Here is a 19,726-nt window from a genome sequence, read left to right as displayed (position 1 = left end):
GTGTTATTTCTGCAAGCTTATATTTGATTGGGATTGAAGTGTTATGAAATGCTGCTCATTAGAACCAAGTGCTTAAACCCACAGTTTGATCTTGTGCCAAACAAAGCTAATGGTGAATGTTGGCTGTGGCTTAAGGTATTTTGGGGTCTGCTTGATAGGGAACTTCTATTGGCAGAAATAGGGAGAAAAACTTTCTTAGCTTTCCATTGGAGTGGGAAAGAGACCATCCAAGAGTTCTGCTTGGCTCTTAAAAACACAAAATCAATCCCTCCCTTTTTACAAACGCTGGTTTCTAATCCTTTTTCATTAGATTTCTAAAGATTTGCTGCAGAAGATAAGAGAGACTGTTCTTCAGAAGACTGTGGATGGCATGAGGAAGGAAGGTGTCCCCTATTTGGGTATGTACAAAACGTTGGGATTTTTAACCATCAGGAGAACAACTTTTTATTTTGCTTTTTCCTCTTTGTTGCCTGTCTCACACAGGAAGTTAAGGGAAACAGCTTTGATTTATGGGAACTGGGTTTGGTATCAGTGGCTTGATTCAGGGTCCATGGAAATCAACAGAGGTCATTTCATGAACAGGGGATAATTCCTCAAGTGAGGAAGAACAGAAAGGAAAATGTTCAAAAATAAGCTGCAAAATTGTGACCACAACTATTTCTTTTTTTTTTAAATTTATTTTTACCATTTCTCAAATTCACTGAGCCCTGCTATCAACAGATTCGAAACAAGTGAGTTCCTGAGATATCTTTTTGTATCATTTGTTGTTCTAGGTGTGCTTTATGCTGGATTAATGCTCACCAAAGATGGGCCTAAAGTTCTGGAATTTAACTGCAGATTTGGTGACCCAGAGTGTCAGGTGGGTTATTTTGTATGATTTGGCATTATGGGGGGAGTAAAATCTGTGACCATCTACCACTACTGGTAACCAGCTTTGGGGTGAACAATCAGCTCATTGCACCAAGATTTAAAATATTTGGGTTGTTTGTTCAAGGGAGAAGGTCTGTTAGGAAATTGTTCCATTCCAAAGAGGATTCCAGTAGGCTGGACTCAAACCTGGGCTTTGCAAGGGTCAGCTTGAGGAGAGCTCAGCACTTCCCTGTCTTTTCTGGAATGGACTCTGGATTTTTCCTTGCTCCCTGTTGACAAGAGGAGCAAAACTCTTAATTTCTATTCTTCAGAACAAATTAGGCTCTTTGTCCTCACCCTTTCCCCTCCATGTGTAACAATTCTTTTACCCACAGAAATTCTCTTTAAGGAAGAGTATTTTTAAGGGCTCACAGATGACACACTGTATGTATAATGTGTGAAAGTGCAACATGTGGAGATATTTAATGCTGTTTTTACAGCTGCATTAATGTGCTTTCAAGGCCAGGGAAGGCAATGCAAGAACCCCTTGTTTGATTTGCTGCTGTGTGTTTGTGTAGGTGATCCTGCCCCTGCTGAGGAGTGACCTGTACGAGGTTCTGCAAGCAGTGATCAACAGGAGGCTGGCCAGCTCCATGCCAGTTTGGAAAGAGAACAGTGCAGCTGTGACTGTGGTCATGGCTAGCCAAGGCTATCCAGGGGCATATCCCAAGGGCTTGGAAATAACAGGTAAATAGAGCAGGAGGAGCTGCAGGAGTCTCATTCCCCCCTGGCCTCTCCCTGTTCTCTCCTGCTGCATGTGGGTGAATCACTAGAACTGAGGTTCGTAGAAACTCTGGTTCTGGGTCAGCAAGAACAGCTGGATTTTCACACATCTCAGTTTATTTTGGTGCATTTTCAGTTCTCCACACCGTGTTGTTATTTGGTATTGGCACAGCACTGATATTTAATACCTGCTACAGTCAGGTGGTTCTGATTGGGTTCTCGGGTCACATTGATGCTGATGTTTTGTGCTCTGGATGTCACTGAGGCATAAAAACCCAGCTGGAATTAGATGCTGTGTGTCAGCTAAATGCCTCTTCCCACATCCCTGAGCACACAGGTGACTTGTCTCTCCTTCAGAGGCAGTTTTTACAGATTTATTCCCATTTCCCAGCAGGATCACCCTGACTTTGACTGTGGTTTCTAGATACTTGATACCCCTTCACTGAGAACATTCTAACATTCTAACATGTTTTTAACAATACCCACAGGGCTTGCCAAGGCCAAGCAGCTGGGGCTGGAGGTGTTCCACGCAGGCACAGCCCTGAAGGATGGCAGGGTGGTGACCAGTGGGGGCAGAGTGCTCACAGTCACGGCCATCAAGGAGGACCTGCCGGCGGCGCTGCAGGAGGCCAACCTGGGCGTGGCTGCCATCCACTTCCAGGGGGCCATCTACAGGAGGGACATTGGCTACCGGGCCATAGCCTTCCTCAGGCAATCCAGGTAGATACTGCAAATCCCTGAAGTGGGAATAACTGGTGTGAAAAGGAGCTAAGCACATCCCTGGTTAGTATTAATAACCGGTGTTGATATTCTGTGTAACTCTTGACAAGTTTTAACCCCATCCTTGTAATCAACCTCAGCAAGACCAGCCAAGGGAGGAACATTTTGAATGCCTGATCCATGTTCTCACTCTCCTAAACCTGAGTTAAACTACAGTGACAAGCACACAGGAATGATCTGTGCTGCTGCAGTTGCTAGGGCTGGTTTAGGGAAGGTGAACTTCTGCTTCTTGGACTTTGGATCACAGCTTTTGCTCTGGGTTTGTCCTGTCCAGAAGTGTAATACTTAATATCATGAAATGTGGTCACAGCCCCAACCTGCCAGAGCTCCAGGAGCGTTTGGACAGCGCTGCCAGGGATGCCCAGGCTGGGATTGCTGGGGGGTCTGGGCAGGGCCAGGGGTGGGACTGGATCATCCCTGTGGGTCCCTTCCAGCCCAGGAGATTCTGTGATTTTATACATGAACAAAGTTCAAGCTGGCTTATTGGCTCTTTTTAGTTTTTAGAAATGGTTTAAATTACCTTGAGCCCCCCACCTTGCTGGGATTTACATTTTACTGGGACAGCTGGCTAAGAACAGGGTAGGGTTCATCACTTCTTTACACTCTCTTTCCTTTAATTGTCACAGTATTTACTGTAAGACTCTGGAGATGATATGGGTGTGGGGTTTTTTTAATAGCAGGGAGTCCTGTTGTCTCTTTAATGTTCCTGAAAGCTTCTTGCAGGTTTTTAGACTCGTTTTTACCTAATAAGAAACTGCTCTGCTCCAATGAGCTCCAAACATACCTTTTCCCAAGGGGCTGTTTTGTAGTCTGGGAAGCACATCAGTGACAGTTCTGTTGCTGCTGGCAGTGTATCCTGATAAGTATTTTGTAAAATTATGATCAATAAACTTCCTAAAAGAACAAGGGTGTTGGTATTTAGTCTTCTTTCTCTCCTAAGTGCTCTGCACCTCTTGACAATTTGATGTGAAAATGTGGAATTGGGATTTGCAGTAGAAAAAAATCAGGTCAGTGAGGCAAGAGGAGGCACTTTGCTGAGCAGTTCCCTCCCACACCGAGTTCCTGAGCCACAGCCAGCAGGTTTCCTGCCTGGAATGCCTGCCTGGGAGGAGCCCTGGAGGCTGCTCCAAGTTCTGCTCCTGGAGGGGAGTTGGGATGCTTCAGTCCCAGAATCCCATCCTGGGCTGGGTTGGAAAGCACCTTAAAGCTCATCCTGTTCCTGCCATGGGCAGGGACACCTTCCACTGTCCCAGGCTGCTCCAAGCCCCGTCCCCTTTGGATTCAGTGAAGGAAAGGGGATGGCTCTGGAAATTCAGGGACTTACTTCCTCTTGGCAGCCTGGAAGGATTCAGTCCTGAGGCACCTCATGAAAATTGCCAGAATGCTCAATAAAAAGTATTCCATAAAATTTTAAAAATCAGAGATTCATTTAAAGGATCAAAGCAGATACCAAAAAAAAAAAAAAAACCCAAACCAAATTTGAAATACTCCTACAAACATGGTGAAAATCAGGGGAACATTTATCATATTCAGACTGAAAGGGACTGACTTTGATCTCTGGTTGTTGCAGGCCAGTATTTCCTTGAGTGTTATTCACAGCCTGAACAGCTGCCTGTGGTAATTCTTGTCCTCTTGCCAGTCTTTGGGCAGGGATATGCTGTGAGTGCAGACACCTTTGGATTTTCCTGGTAGCACAGCTCCTGGGCCAGTTGTTCTGGCATTTGAAGTCTTATCAATTCCAGATGTTCCAGCAATGATCTTCACAACAGAAATACCTTTCATCCTTAGCACTAAAAAAAAATTCCCACATCCTAAAATAGGATTTAGTAGAGTACAAAAATATTTACTCCATTTAATGCAATTGTAGACATTTGTGTCTGTCTCTGACTTTTTCAATGTTTGCTGAATTCTTGACCTGGTTGCTGAGATGGGTTTTGTGGATTAACTGATTTTTTTTTGTTCAGCTGAGTCAATTATAAATGGGTTTCAGTTGTTGTATTTGTCCTTGTTAATCACCACTGTGTTTCACCCTTGGCATTGAAACTTCAGGCTGCATCCCATCAATAGGAGAGAGAAAACAGGGGTGGACCTAAAATAGGGATGCACCTGGTTCATGCCATTGACAGCCTGGGAATAACAACTGCTTAACTGGCACGAGCTGTGTTTGCTGGAGTGAAAAGTCATTAAAGTCCCTGTCCCCAAAATGGAAAGGTCCCTCTGTAAATGTGGGCTGGTGCTTCGTGTGCCCAGGGAGCTGTGGGGACACACAGGTGACACCAGTTACTTCCAGTGTGTGGATCTTACATAAACCCCACCCAGAGATTGCAGGCATCTCCTCCTAGATTCCTAACCCCCATTGAGGAACCTGGGTCTTTTTAAGGAAATATGAAGCATATTCTTTATTAGAAAGCCCACTGAAGTAAGAAAGAGGAGTGGCTGCTTTTGTGGGGGGATCATTCTGGTGATAAGGAGAGGCAGCTTTTAAGCTGCAGCTGTAAAACTCTGGAAATATCCTGGAACTCTGGAAATATCCTGGAGGTTATTGATTTACCTGAGACTTGTGGGTGGAAAAGAGACTTGAGCTCAGCCCTGCTCTGACCCAGCCGTGCATTTTTGTGCCTGTTTTGGTTTGGGAGCTTTCCCACTGACACCTCAAGGCCTGGACGGGGCACTCCCTGCCCCAGGCTGGTGACAAGGTGGGGATCAGTCACAGCTTGAGGTCTTTTCCAGTCTAAGTGATTCTGGGATTCTGTATCTGGCCCAGGGATTCAAACCTTGCAAAATCAGATCTATGCTGCCTATTTCACCTTGTTGTCAGAGGTTTGGTTGTTGGTTTTATCTTGGGATTTGACCATATGATCCCAGTGCTCTGATGTCATCTTCAAGACTCTGGAATTATCCATGTACTGCTCCTGGCAGCCCCTCCTCAGACAGCAGGATGGGATTCTGCACAGTTAATCCACTCGGGGATGTAAAGAAGTAAATATTATTTGAAAATACATTCAGTAATCAGCTGCCATCTCCTTTTCCCCACTCTTCCAGAGGCCTGACTTACAAGAACAGTGGGGTGGACATTGAAGCAGGGAACACTTTGGTGCAGAAGATCAAGCCCTTGGCTGCAGCCACATCAAGGTCAGGTAAGACAAGAACCTTTTGGTCACTTCTTGGCAATGAGGTTTATCAGTTGATCCTGATCTTGATAAGAAGCTCATATTTATGTGCCCTGTCTGTTTCCAGATGACACAAGAAAATCTGTGGTAAGCAAATGCCTGGGATTTTAGTCCAAATGCACAGCTTTTAATCCCCAAATGGCTCTAAACTCCATCTCCTGAATGCCAGGAGTGTTGGAGAGCACAGTTCAGCACTGTACAAGGATAAATGCAAACAAAAATCCCACCATTTCCTGCTGGGTTTGATTCCATGGATTGTTATTTCTTGCACGGTGAACTCTATCATTTGGGGGGATGAATGTTTAGGAAGGTTATGAGATGTAGGATTCCTGACATAGATGGGGAACACACACCTTTTGCTTGGTGAAACCAGCAATGATTCATCCTTTTGGGGGGGTTCAGGCACATCTTGCTCTACCAAGTCCTTGTAATTCTTTGGACAGATTTAAAATATCATTTAAAATATCATGAAATGGCCCTTTTATTTCAAATTAACTGAGACCCTTCTAATAAAGTCAGATATACAGAGAGGGGAAAATATAGATGTTCTCACACCAGTACAACAATCTTACCACAGTTCCTCCTGTTTTTCAGAGAAGCCCTCAGTGCGAGGGGGAAATCTGTCAGTCACAGGAGTTACTGATGGTTCAGTCACAAAGTTGGGGATTTTTAGGCTTAGGCTAATGATGAATTAAAAAGACAAAGCAATCTAAGCAGATTAGGAGCTCCTCAGTGAAGAGGTTCTAAATGCCAGAGAAAAGTTTCCTGGTGACAAAGCGAAGTCATGTTGATAATCCTTGGAGAGAATTTCTGGTGGAGATCCTGCAGAAGGCCCTGGAAGTAAAGCTGGGCTGTTTCTCCTGTTTCCTGGCTGACAGGCTGCAATGCAGAGCTTGGAGGCTTTGCTGGGCTCTTTGACCTGAAAGCAGCTGGTTACAGAGATCCCATCCTGGTGTCTGGGACCGATGGCGTCGGCACAAAACTCAAGGTAAGGTGGAAATCCACGGCAAAGAAGGAAAAACAGCACAGAAGGGAAAATATTCTATCAGAAAATAGCAGTTGTCTTGTAAAAATACCTATTGGCCTTTCTAAAAAGGGGATGAAATCTGAAATTGCCTTTCTTAAGGCAAAAGAATTAAATACCTGTAAATAGCCAGGAGTTGATATGATGCCTATATTAAGGATGTAATCAGGAATTTTGTTTCACAAAGGCAGCATCTCCACCCTCAAAAGGATTATTCATGGGGAAAAACATTTAATCCCAGGTTTGCTGTTGTGTTTGGGCTGCAAGGAAACCCCTTTCAGCAGAGTTTCCTTCTCAGTGCCTTTTGGATTTGCCAGTGGAGACAAGAATAATTCCTGAAGAGAGTTAGGGGATGATAATAAACAAAGCTGCTCCTCCAAGAACGCCTGGAGGGACAGTGGGATTTTGGTCCATTGCTTGCAGACCCCGCTCATGATTTCAGTCCCTTCCAGACCCTGGCTCATGTTCCAGGGGCCCAGAGCTGATCCCAAGTGTCTTGCAGATTGCACAAGAGTGCCAGAAACACGACACCATCGGGCAGGACCTGGTGGCCATGTGTGTCAATGACATCCTGGCTCAGGGAGCAGAGCCCCTCTTCTTCCTGGACTATTTTGCCTGCGGCAAACTCGACGTGCAAGTGGCTCAAGGTGTCATTGCAGGAATAGCTGATGCCTGCAGGAAAGCTGGATGTGCTCTTTTGGGTAGGAACACTCTCCTCTGGGGGATATGAAAAACCTTCTGCAAGGTCTTTGTAGTTGGTTTTAATGTGGTTGGGTTCCTACTCTATGGAAGAATCTGGGAGGAGTAAAAACCAAAAGTGTTCCCTGTCTTTGCTTTCAGGGAACCTAATCTCTCTAAATCACAGGGGAAGGAGACAGTACTTTAAAAATTTAGGTTAAATTTTGGTTAGATTTAGGCACAGATTTAGGTTGGATATTGGGAAAAGGTTCTGTCCTTTATTTCAGTTTTTTAGGGAAGTCAGGAACACAAGTCCTTTCTCAGTGGGAATGTGTAGTTTTGGGGCCATTTACAAGCCTTGAACAAGAGGCTCTTTATGCCCTCATTTACTTTTTTTCCTGCATGAACTGTTGGTCAGCTTTATGTTTGTTTTAAGGTGTTCTCTGCATTTATCAAATATAATCACCCCATTCATGCAGCAGCAGGGTCTGTGTTAGGGGAGCCCTTGTGATGAGCTCACCAAAATGTCAAGATTTAATTTCCAGTTCAAGACTTTCAAACTCCACAGGCCTTTCTGCAAGAGCTGAATCTTCAGCTCAACAAATGAAACTCATCACCCCACTGATAGTGAAGGGGTGAGGGCTCATCTCCTGCTTGGTTTTGCACAATTAACCATGGATTTAAATGCTGGATGGCCAACCACTTCTCCCCATTTTGTCTCTTGGCTTCTCCATCCTCCATTTGATTGAGCCCTTATTAAATACAGCTGAAACCCCAGGACTGAAAAAAGCAGCTGAAGCTGGAGCACAAGGCAGGGAGTGAAAAGTGGGAAGAGGAGAGAAAAAGGCAGGATTTTGTTCAGAGCAGCTGGGGCTGCCCCTGGATCCCTGGCAGTGCCCAAGGCCAGGCTGGACATTGGGGCTTGGAGCAGCCTGGGACAGTGGGAGGTGTCTGTGCCAGGGTGGAATGGGATGAGCTTTAAAATCCCTTCCAACCCAAACCATTCTGGGATTTTATGATTAAAAGACAGCTTTTTTAACAGCTCTTTGCTGTGTTTTTGGTTCCCCAGGAGGAGAAACTGCCGAGATGCCAGGGATGTATCCCCCCGGGGAGTACGACCTGGCTGGCTTCGCCGTGGGGGCCGTGGAGCGAGGGCAGATGCTGCCCCAGCTGGACAGGATCACTGAGGGGGACGTGGTCATTGGGGTGGCATCTTCTGGGGTCCACAGCAACGGCTTCAGCCTCGTGAGGAAGATCGTGGAGAAGTCCTCCCTGGATTTCTCCTCCCGCGTCGGGGTCTCCGGGGATCAGACACTGGGTACTGCTTTCCTCTGAGCTTCCCAACACTTGACACAGTTATTTTGTCTGGGCCTTTGAAACTTCCCTCAGGCACCAAAAATATTCATCTTTAGCATATTTTCTTCTTCATCTTTTCCTGGGAGTCACATGTGCAGGGAAGAAACAAAGGGAGGGGGATAAATAATTAATTATGTGCTAAAAAAAAGGTAGAACTTTGTGTTTCTCTCTAGAACAATGCTCATAATATCCCACAAATTGCTAATTTGAGGTTTCCTTGATTTTACATTGATTCACATTTTTCTCCATGCTTTTTCCCCTCTCTCATGGACAGGAGAACTCCTGTTAACCCCAACTAAACTCTACAGCAAGACTCTGCTGCCTGTGCTGCGCTCGGGCCACGTCAAAGCCTACGCCCACATCACTGGAGGGGGCCTGCTGGAAAACATTCCCAGAGTTCTCCCAGAGTCCTTTGGTGTCGTTTTAGGTGAGAGAGAAGGAAAGCTTTGGAAAAATCCTCATGTTAATGTGGATTGCTGTGGAAGCCTGTGGACATAGGGCCACACCAGCTGATTTGTGCTGTAGGAGCTGGAATTGCCTGTCTTGAAATGTTTGAGTTTTTCCTTGTACTTGAACCAGAGCCAGGCAAAACACTTTGTGGTGGAAAGACTGCTCCCCATTGAATTCCCTTCCCTGGTGGTGTTTGGGATTGGATTTCTTAGGACACTTGCAAAAACAAAACAACCTTACCAGCAATCCCAAGTCAGCTGTCACCATTTGCAACTCCCTACAAAATTATTGCGAGTTAAATGATACTCATGAAGTTTTCACTTAGCATTCAGAGGTGCTTATGAGCTCAGGGACAGCTCCTGCTACTTGACTTCATTAATCCTCAGCACCCTCCCCTCAGGTGTGCTGGAAAGGGTTTCACTGGTGGGGAAGGTGAGGTATGGGAAGGGAACTGGCTGACACAGGTTGTGACAGCTCATGGGGTTGTACAATAAAATAAGGAGTTCATAGGGAGTTCTGAATGCCAGAACTGCACATAAATCATTTTCCACTTGTCCACTGATATATATTCATGTGTATATGCACCTCTGATCTGGAGCCAGGCTGGGAGAGCTGGGAATGTCCTGCCTGGAGGAGAGAAGGATCCAGGGAGAGCTCAGAGCCCCTTGCAGGGCCTAAAGGGGCTCCAGGAGAGCTGCAGAGGGACTGGGGACAAGGCATGGAGGGCCAGGAGCCAGGGAATGGCTTCCCAGTGCCAGAGGGCAGGGCTGGATGGGAGATTGGGCAGGAATTGTTCCCTGGGAGGGTGGGCAGGCCCTGGCACAGGGTGCCCAGAGCAGCTGGGGCTGCCCCTGGATCCCTGGCAGTGCCCAAGGCCAGGCTGAACATTGGGGCTTGGAGCAGCCTGGGACAGTGGGAGGTGTCCCTGCCATGGCAGGGGTGGCACTGGATGGGCTTTGAGGTCCCTTCCAACCCAAACCAGTCTGGGATTCCCTGATTCTGTAGAAATTGGGATAGGGCCATTTTAAAAGAGAACATGACAAGAAATTTCCTGTCCTTGGAATTCCTTTACAGTGTTTTGTCCAGAAGCATTTTTGTGCTGCTGCAAGTCATCTTCACCTGGTTGGAACTGGGGCAGTGGGAGATTTTTGTGACAGATTTTGCCTCTCAATACCCCAGTAATTTCAGTCCACTGATAACGATTTCCACTCTTGGTTTGTATTTCCAATTCTCTTCAGATGCTCTTACCTGGAAGATCCCTGAAATCTTTTGCTGGCTCCACAAGGAAGGGAACCTCTCTGAGGAGGAGATGGCTCGGACCTTCAACTGTGGGGTTGGAGCAGTGCTGGTGGTTCAGAAGGAGATGGCCCAGCAGGTCCTCAGGGACATCCAGGGACAGGAGACTGCCTGGCTCATTGGCAACGTGGTGTCCCTACAGAAAGGTGATTGCAGCTTGATTTTCCTTGGGGGGAAAAAATCAGAAAGAAAAAGCAGAGAGAAATGCCCTCGTTGGTGAGTCTTCATGAGGTGAAAATCTCTTCCCTGGCACCTCCCTGACTTTTTTGTGGGGGTATTGAACTGACAGTTCATTCATCTCTTCCATGGGTGCTTTTCTCCTCTCTCACTTTCTCCCTTTATTGACACTTTGTTTTGTCGTTTTTTGGGTTTTTCCTTGTTCCTGCTCAGGCTCTGACAACGTTAAAGTCCTCAATCTCCATCGGGCCCTGCAGGCAAACAGGTCCCTGTGTGTGCACAGCCATATCCAGGGCAAGATCCAGACAGGCAAAGTGAAGGTGGCTGTTCTCATCTCTGGAACAGGTGAGAGCTCTGTTCTTTGCTGCAGTGGAAACCAGACTGTGGAGAAAGGAACTTCAGCTTGGATTTAAAATCCCTGCAGTTCTCCATGGACACTCTGATAGGCTTCTGACAGACAGGAGAGATTTTGTCCCTGGATTGATGTCAGTCACAAACCTCTTTTAACCTCTGCTGCAATCTGTGAATTGCATCTGTGTTCAGTTCATCTCCAGAGCTCTGCACGTGTCCAGATTCAGGCTCCCACTCTGGTGCCCTGTAGGAACAGCAGCACCCTATCAAGGATAGATCAGAATTTCTTCTTGCCATGTAGGCACTCTGACTATTTCCAGTATTCCCAATTACTAAGGCCATCATTCCAGTGCTATAAATTACAGTGCCAAGTGCAGCTGCCAGGAAAGGCCTTCAGCTGTCTGAATCAGCTCCCAGCAAGATCAATTAAAAGAGGATTAATGTTACATCAGAGCTGTTTGGTTTGGTCTCCCCTACGCTGCTGCTTATTTAAAGCCTCTTCCAGCTGTTCCCTGTATTTATTCTTGGTATCCATGAGTTATTTTCTCTCCCCCAGGCACAAACCTGGAAGCCCTCATCAACAGCACAAAGAAAGACACCAGCTTTGCACAGATAGTTCTGGTTATCTCCAACAAAGCTGGTGTGGAGGGGTTGAGGAAAGCTGAGAGAGCTGGGATTCCTACAAGGGTGAGCATTTCCTTTTTGTAATTAGCCACCATTAGCTGTGACTGCAGCAGGAAGGTGCTGATGAGTTTTGTGGGGTAAGAGATGGGCTGAGAGGGAGCCTTGGCTTTTCTGTTTCGGTCTGTTGTAAACTTGTGCCCGGGGCAAAATACCTGACAGCAAAATCCTTCCTTTTCTGCTTCTCTGCCAGCAATCCTGATGCTTTGGGAGCAATTGTTACCTTAAACCAGCACAAAACTTTCACAGTTACAGCTTAAACTGTGTCAGTTATTTGACTGCAGTGCATTGACACTGAAGTAACAACCCATTTTATCAGAATTTAATTTCAAAACGACCTAGTGGTTCATTTGAATGGAATAGAGGGGTCACAGTCAGTGGGACCTTCCACTGACTCCCTGGATATTGACTCAGGCTCTCCAGGAATCATTCCAAGCGCTCCCTGAGTTTCCATGGATCTTGTGCTGCCTTGCCTTTGTATTGCAGGTCTGAAATGATCCTGTTGTCACTTAGAAACCTTTTACAGTCACTTTTCACTGCTCAGTACAGACACAAGCAAATTGGGGCCCAAGGCTTTGCTCCTTTAACAGTGCTGGGATCTGTCCTGGTGCTGCAGCTCCTCCTTGGGAGGACACAAAGGGCACAGGGGAAATGTGGCCGTGCTGTGAAGAGCACACAGAGAATCACAGTCCGGAGTGGCTTGGCTGGGAAGGGACCTTAAAGCCCATCCAGTTCCAACTCCCAGGTTTGTATCATGGAAAAACCAGAGTGTGGGAGAGGTCCTGGGGGTTAAGGTGTGGAGGGAGAGGTGGAACAGGCACGGGGCAGGGGCTGGTTCAGCCCAGGGCCGGGCTGGGCTCTGCTCCCAGTTCCTGCTGTCCCTGTCACCTGACCAGCCCTGGCTTTTCCCAAACCAGCCCCGTGACTCTGGTGGGCATTAACAGGTGCTTCTGATTAAGACTGGATGCTCTAAATTCGGTGGTTCTGCCTTCTTCCTGTTTAATTAGGGGATGTATCCTGGATGGAAAAACACGTAGATCAGGCTGGGAGAGCTGGGGGTGCTCACCTGGAGAAGAGAAGGCTCCAGGGAGAGCTCAGAGCCCCTTGCAGGGCCTAAAGGGGCTCCAGGAGAGCTGCAGAGGGACTGGGGACAAGGCATGGAGGGCCAGGAGCCAGGGAATGGCTTCCCAGTGCCAGAGAGCAGGGCTGGATGGGAGATTGGGCAGGAATTGTTCCCTGGCAGGGTGGGCAGGCCCTGGCACAGGGTGCCCAGAGCAGCTGGGGCTGCCCCTGGATCCCTGGCAGTGCCCAAGGCCAGGCTGGACACTGGGGCTTGGAGCAGCCTGGGACAGTGGGAGGTGTCCCTGCCATGGCAGGGGTGGGATGGGATGGGCTTTAAGGTCCCTCCCAACCCAAATCAGTCTGGGATTTTTTGATTCCATGATTATGCAGTAGGGATTGGTTTAGGAGTCTGTGATCAGCCTTTTTTTCAAGGTTTTCTGGTATAATTTTTGGCATTAATTGCCGGAGGCTTTAAAATGGGTGCAATCTTTGGAAGACTTTAGGATAGCTTAAATCCCTGCCTTTGTAGGCTGTTCCGTGGTGTCCAAGTGCTGGGGCCGAGAGCTGTGGGCTTATCCAGCCAAACTTATTTATCCCAAAGATCCCTCTGTGTGAGGCACAGCGCAGACTCCGCTCTGTCAGCTGTGCATTTGGGAGCTGCTCTTCCTGCTGGAATTCCCACCACATCCATATTCCTTGTCTTGGGCTGCCCCAGGTGATTGAGCACACGAGGTACCAGAGCCGCACCGAGTTCGACAGCGCCGTGGACAAAGTCCTCGAGGAGTTCTCGGTGGAGCTGATCTGCCTGGCGGGCTTCATGAGGATCCTCTCGGGCCCTTTTGTCAAGAAATGGGAAGGTGAGCACGGCTGGGGGGCGTGCATGGACACAAAGGCATTTCAGAGGCTGTCACGAGGGAAAAGAGAGATGGCACCAGATGCATTCTGGGTTTGAAGGAAATGAGATGATCTTCAAGGTCTCCTTCCAGCCCAGCCCATCCTGTGATTCTGTGAAATGAGACTCTTCCCATCTCATAAGGAAAAGGATGAGAGGGAAAGGCACCATTTCCCCCTTCCCTCCATCCCTTGTGCAGAGGTTGAAGGAAGCCTGGGGCAAACACAGGTCTGGTAGTCTTTGATTTCTTAGAAAATATTTAAAATAAGGCTGTGAAGACTTTGGGTCTCTGCAGAGAGGAGATGCAGGGCAGGTGTTGGCTGGGGAGAGGCAAGCACCCAGCCACTGAGAATTCCTTCCCCTGAAACAGGAGCTGCTCTGCATCCTTGTGAAACCACCAGACTGGGCAGCATTTTGCAGTTTTGGGTACCAAGCCCTGGCCAGTCCCAGGCCACACATCAGGAGCTGCTTGAGCCCATGGGTGGGGTGTTCCACAGGCAGATCCAGGCTGTGCTTGCCCAGAATGTTCAGACTCTGCTCATCTTTTACAGTTTTCCAGCTCTCTGAGAGGCTGGTGACACCTTCAGGGCTTCTCTGCCTCCTCCAGCTGTTACTTTTCTCTCCTTCTGTGCTTCCCAGGGAGTCCTGAACACATGGAGCAGCTGCTGTCTGCTCTGCTCTGGGACCAGGCTTACCTAAACCTGCCCAGAGCAGGCACAGCCTGGTCAGTCTGTACCTTGCAGCTTTCACTGCTTACTTGGTGACTTTTGTGTTCCCCTGGGTGTCTCTGGGACACTTCACACCTGAACTACTTTTCAAAGCTTTCTTTAAAGTCAGTGGAGCAAAGCAGGCACTCCTGAGTGGCCTTGCTGTGGTTCTGAAGCTGTCAGGTGGAGCCAGTCAGGTGAGTGGGTTTTGTTTGTCTCCATTCAGGGTCTGGAGATGTAAATGCCTGTGCTGTGGGCAGCTGTCAGGAGGAGACAGGATCCCTCACTCCAGGGAATGGGTTTGGAGCAGAGAATCTCTGTAGAGGGTGGAAAAGAACTTTCTCTAGTGCAGAATCTTGAGCAAATACAGGATTTTAGTGCCTTCTGATTTAGGGACAGAGCACTGATCATTGCCCTGCACCGTGCAGGATTTGCTTTACCTGCATGACTGGTGTGAGAGAAAAGGACAGGAGGGTTAAACTCATTTTTTAAATGTCCAGAACTGAATTGAGCTTGAAAACCTCAGCTGGGACTGTGGGATGTGAGCTCAGACATTGAGCTCAGCTCAGGGAGCTGGGCCACCCACAGGACCCTGCCCTGGCCATGCCTGGGCACTGACCCCCCCCCCCCAAATTATCCAGGAGGAATCAATTCCTGCTGCTGCTGCTTTGGTCAAAGCTGCTCCTTTTTCCTTTTCTCACAGTGACAAGGACACTGAGTATGAAGTGAGCTGTGAAACTCTTTCTTGCTTTCACAGCCCTGAAGTGTGAATTATGACTGTTAACAAAGGACAGGTTAAAACAGAACCAAACAAACCCAAGCAGACAGGAAGCCACATCCCATTCTGATGGGAAATGGAGGCAGAAGAGCAGAGTGGTGTTTCCAGCCCACTGTCCCTGATACCTTTTGGGCTCAAGCAGGAGGGAGGGAGATGCTGATTCTCAAGAAGGGTTTTGTTGAGATACAAAGTGTGTCTGAGACATTGCTGGAGCTCAGGGGGGACATTTGCCTCCTGTAACTTACCCAGCTCTCCAAAGGAGGGCAGGGAGTCCCCGAGGTGCTGCCAGGACCAGAGAAGAGTAGAATGGAAATAACAGAACTACCTAAATAAAATAATAGTAATAGAAACCCTGCAGAGGAGCAGGCTCAGGGGGACCTTGTGGCTCTGCACAAGTCCCTGACAGGAGGGGGCAGCCGGGGGGGTCGGGCTCTGCTGCCAGGGAACAGGGACAGGAGGAGAGGGAACGGCCTCAGGCTGGGCCAGGGGAGGCTCAGGGTGGACAGCAGCAGGAATTTCCCCATGGAAAGGGAGCTCAGGCCTTGGCAAGAGCTGCCCAGGGAGGTTTGGAGTGCCCATCCCTGGAGGTGTCCCAGGAAGGGCTGGAGGTGGCACTCAGTGCTCTGGGCTGGGGACAAGGTGGGCATCGGGCACAGCTGGGCCTGGCTGGGCTGGGAGGGCTTTTCCAATCTCAGGGATCCTGGGATTCTGTGATCTAAAAAAGACAAGGTGCTGAGGGAAGGGACAGCTCCATCAGCCAATCAGTCATTATTAATCCCTGGGGAAATGTGTTTGCCATCACTTGTAGCTGCAGTCAGTGGTGTTTCAGACACTGCAGCACTTGGGGCTGGCTGCCAGTGTCTTCAAAACTTGTGAAAAATCTTATTCACAAATGATTTTGTTCCTCTGTTGGTTATGGGACATGAACAGCCTGGTCAGTGCTGAAAGCCAATAACCTCCCTTGTGCTTTCCCAGGGAAAATCCTGAACATCCACCCGTCCCTGCTGCCGTCCTTCAAGGGAGCGAACGCGCACAAGCTGGTGCTGCAGGCCGGGGTCAGGGTCACGGGCTGCACCGTGCACTTCGTGGCTGTGAGTACCTGCTGCCCCTCCTGCAGCTCTGTGATCCTCCAGGGTTAACATTCTCACCTCCCTGGCTCTCTGCCATCCTTCAGTTTGAGCATTTTCACCTCAGAGCCTGCTGGGGATGCCCTTGAACCCTCGTGTTTGATCACCTGGCCTCCTTTGTGCATTCAGAACCTTGTCTCTAGCAATGATAGAGATTTTATTGTGACAATGCAGTGCTTTAGTTTGCTGACTCTGGAGAAGGAATGGAAATGAATCATCTGTCCAGGAGTTTAAGCTTTCCCTAAGGGAACTTCTTCCCACTGCTGCCTTCCACCCATTGGAGTGGGGGAATAGTTCACGTAAGGCCTTGGCTAAGCCAAAGTCTTTATCAAATACAGCCCCAGCTTCCTGGAGTTTATCCTACAACCTGCCTTGTTTCTGGCTTTTAACAAAAAGGAAAAATAGAAACAAACAAACAAAACAACAACAAGAAAAAAAACCCCACTGGAAATGGCACAGGATTTGTTAAGGAATGATCCAGTGTTTGTGGGAACAGAGAAAAACCTGATAATTTATGTTGGTCAGACCCTGAGCAGAGAAAGGGCAGAGATCTCTCAGCTTTAGGGCCACGTTTTTATCAGGCCAGGGATCATTGGTTCCCTTTTGGTCACTTGCCAGGGTTCAAAGGTCTCCTCTCCTCTGGCTCCCCTCTCCCTCTGCTTCTGGAATCTGTCCTCAGGATTTTTGCTTTCTCTTGGAAAAAGAGAGTAGAATTATTTTTCCAGATAGAAGGGAAAACTTAATTCTTCTTTCTATGCCATGACTTGGGGTTTCTCTGTGGCAGCTCCTGAGAAACAACCCCTGCCCAGCAGGGATCTGCCCCAGCAGGGTGCCAGGGAAGATCTGCTGGATCCCTGTCCCGGCTCTGTGCCAGGCCTGGGCTCACTCCCCCTCTGGACTGAATGTCCTCGTGCTGCCCAGCCCAGCCCCTCCTGTCCCTGGCTAACGGGGTTCTCTGGAGCAGGACTGTTGCTCCCTGGTGTTCTGCCTCCCTCCTCTTTTCCTCTGCACCCTTCCCAGGCCAAGGTCAGTCCCAGCAGCTGCTCTGCCGCCTCCCACCAGCCCAAATCCCGGTTCCCTGTAACCCCACGATCCCCGAGGCAGCCGGGGGATCCCGGGGGCCCTTCCCGGCTGTGCCACCCCCACTCTGTTTGTTGCCGTTGCAGGAGGAGGTGGATGCCGGGGCCATCATCTTCCAGGAGGCCGTGCCGGTGAAGGTGGGGGACACGGAGGCCGCGCTGGCGGAGCGGGTGAAGGAGGCCGAGCACAGGGCCTTCCCCGCCGCCCTGCAGCTCGTGGCCAGCGGTGCCGTGCGCGTGGGCGAGGCGGGCAAGATCTACTGGAAGTAGGGCCCTGTGGCCAGGGCCGGCCTGCACGGGGCAGCCGGGCCGGGCACGGGCCGGGCACGGGCCGGGCACAGGCCGCTCCCTCCGCCCGCCTTGTCCTGCTCTCGCTCACAGGGTTAAAGATTCAAATCCCGGCAAAGCCGCCGGTGGGAATCGTGGGGCCGTTCCCAGAGGGTGCAGCAATGGCTGCTGTAAGTGCTTCCTAATTTACTCACTTCCTTGGCCAACATTTCCGTTCTCCATCGCTTTCCGAACAACCCAAATCCAGCCCGGTGCTCCCAGGGAACCTGAGCAGCCCCGGGATGGACTCGAGGCCATCAGGGCTGTTCCCTATCAGAGCCTCAGCCTGGAATGGGGACCCTCCCTGTGCTGGGCAGTGTTGCTGAGGGAAACTACAATGGAAGAGACAGACAAAGGCAGAATCCTCCACTCTGAAAACCTCATCAAACCAGGAAAAACTGGCCTCCCAAAATGCCAATTATTGGATTTTTTTTCCATTTGCTTCCTGGTTTGATGGTGATAGATCTTGTCTGGCCCAGACCCCTCACAAACCCTGGCATTTCCAACCCTGAACCTGCTGTTCATCAGATGCCAGCAGGATTCAGTGTCTGCTGCCCCTTTTTCCCTCAGCATTCCCATGAATTCACCTCAGATTTGGGTTTTTATTTTTTTACATGAGCAGAAAGACCTGACACAAAACACATCCTTGGCTGGTGAAGCATTCCTCAGGAATTCTGAAGTGCCTTTATTCTTGGAACAGTGTTTTCACCTGGAATAACACTGAGGGACACCCAGGAATTATGAACATTTGGAAAACAATTGGGGTTTTTGTGCAGCTCAACACTTGTGGTTTTCTTTTAATATTTTGGTATAGTTATGAAACCATTGAATGTTCTTACTCAAAGGATCAGGTTTCCCACACAGGAAGCAGATGAGGTGGTTTAGAGGTCCCCTTTAACACAGAGAAAGCTGATTTTCTGATGTTCTGATGGTACTCCCATGTTGGCATAACCTCCTTTGGGATTTGAAATAAAGCCTAATAAAGTTTAAAAAAAATTCAATCTACAACTATTTTCTTGGAATTGCTTTCCCAGGGCTCTGGGGGGAGGAGGAAAGGGGCTGTACACAGTGTGGGGCTGTGGGTCAGAGGGGAGGTCACACAGCTCCAGCCAGGGAAGGCAGAGGAAATAAAGACTTGGAGGGGTGAAATCAGTGCCTGTGCAGGGAATAAATATCACATTATTGATTGGAGCAGTTGGATCACTGCCAGAGAGGCCAACAGAGGGAGATCTGTCCCAAATCCAACATCCCACTCCATCAGAGGTACCTTGGTCCAGACTGATATTTTGTCGTGTAAAGCTGATCTGAAATGGGATTTCACAGAGTCACACGAGTTTGGAGGGACCCCAAAGTCCACCCAGTGCCACCCCTGCCTGGGCAGGGACACCTCCCACTGTCCCAGGCTGCTCCAAGCCCCAATGTCCAGCCTGGCCTTGGGCACTGCCAGGGATCCAGGGGCAGCCCCAGCTGCTCTGGGCACCCTGTGCCAGGGCCTGCCCACCCTCCCAGGGAACAATTCCTGCCCAATCTCCCATCCAGCCCTGCCCTCTGGCACTGGGAAGCCATTCCCTGGCTCCTGGCCCTCCAGCCCTTGTCCCCAGTCCCTCTCACATCTCTGTTTTTCTACAAATGCATAAAAAGAAATGTCTTGGTGAGCTGGATCTGGGCTTTGCTTCAATTCCGACTGGATAAAGAACAAATAATTAAGTGAAGTCTCACCACTGTCCCCACAGCCGAGCTCAGAGGGGTGCCAGGACCACAGAGGCACCTGAGTTGTTCCAGCCATGGGGACCAGCTTGTTCCAGACACGGAGACGTGGCAGAGCACAGCCTGCACCCTCTTTTAACATTTTATTTGTTACTTCGGAACACTCCATCGAGCAATTCAAACCAAGTACAACAGGAAGCTCCTCCACAGTTACAATACACCAAACACAAACTATCCCATCCAGCCCTGCCCTCCCGGCACTGGGAAGCCATTCCCTGGCTCCTGGCCCTCCATGCCTTGTCCCCAGTCCCTCTGCAGCTCTCCTGGAGCCCCTTTAGGCCCTGCAAGGGGCTCTGAGCTCTCCCTGGATCCTTCTCTTCTCCAGGTGAGCACCCCCAGCTCTCCCAGCCTGGCTCCAGAGCAGAGGGGCTCCAGCCCTGGAGCAGCTCCGG

General features: G+C 49.2%; 1 protein-coding gene across 2 annotated transcripts in view; it reads left to right on the top strand.

Annotated features, from left to right (window-relative positions):
• Nucleotides 1-18,568, top strand: part of GART (phosphoribosylglycinamide formyltransferase, phosphoribosylglycinamide synthetase, phosphoribosylaminoimidazole synthetase) — a 35,598-nt gene extending 17,030 nt beyond the window's left edge. For both annotated transcript variants that reach the window (XM_069005639.1, XM_069005555.1), the window contains 15 exons: nucleotides 311-398; nucleotides 774-859; nucleotides 1,428-1,596; nucleotides 2,121-2,352; nucleotides 5,455-5,549; nucleotides 6,461-6,570; nucleotides 7,109-7,307; nucleotides 8,354-8,602; nucleotides 8,915-9,067; nucleotides 10,329-10,532; nucleotides 10,777-10,908; nucleotides 11,471-11,601; nucleotides 13,373-13,514; nucleotides 16,010-16,125; nucleotides 17,328-18,568. In XM_069005639.1, the coding sequence (XP_068861740.1) occupies nucleotides 311-398; nucleotides 774-859; nucleotides 1,428-1,596; nucleotides 2,121-2,352; nucleotides 5,455-5,549; nucleotides 6,461-6,570; nucleotides 7,109-7,307; nucleotides 8,354-8,602; nucleotides 8,915-9,067; nucleotides 10,329-10,532; nucleotides 10,777-10,908; nucleotides 11,471-11,601; nucleotides 13,373-13,514; nucleotides 16,010-16,125; nucleotides 17,328-17,510 (2,289 nt within the window). In that variant the 3' untranslated portion in view covers nucleotides 17,511-18,568. The remainder of the gene's footprint in view (nucleotides 1-310; nucleotides 399-773; nucleotides 860-1,427; nucleotides 1,597-2,120; nucleotides 2,353-5,454; nucleotides 5,550-6,460; nucleotides 6,571-7,108; nucleotides 7,308-8,353; nucleotides 8,603-8,914; nucleotides 9,068-10,328; nucleotides 10,533-10,776; nucleotides 10,909-11,470; nucleotides 11,602-13,372; nucleotides 13,515-16,009; nucleotides 16,126-17,327) is intronic.
• The last annotated feature ends 1,158 nt before the right edge of the window (nucleotides 18,569-19,726 follow it).

This window comes from Aphelocoma coerulescens, chromosome 1, assembly GCF_041296385.1.
Source record: "Aphelocoma coerulescens isolate FSJ_1873_10779 chromosome 1, UR_Acoe_1.0, whole genome shotgun sequence".
Classification (NCBI taxonomy): Eukaryota; Metazoa; Chordata; class Aves; order Passeriformes; family Corvidae; genus Aphelocoma; species Aphelocoma coerulescens.
This window is presented reverse-complemented; position numbering and strand designations above follow the sequence as displayed.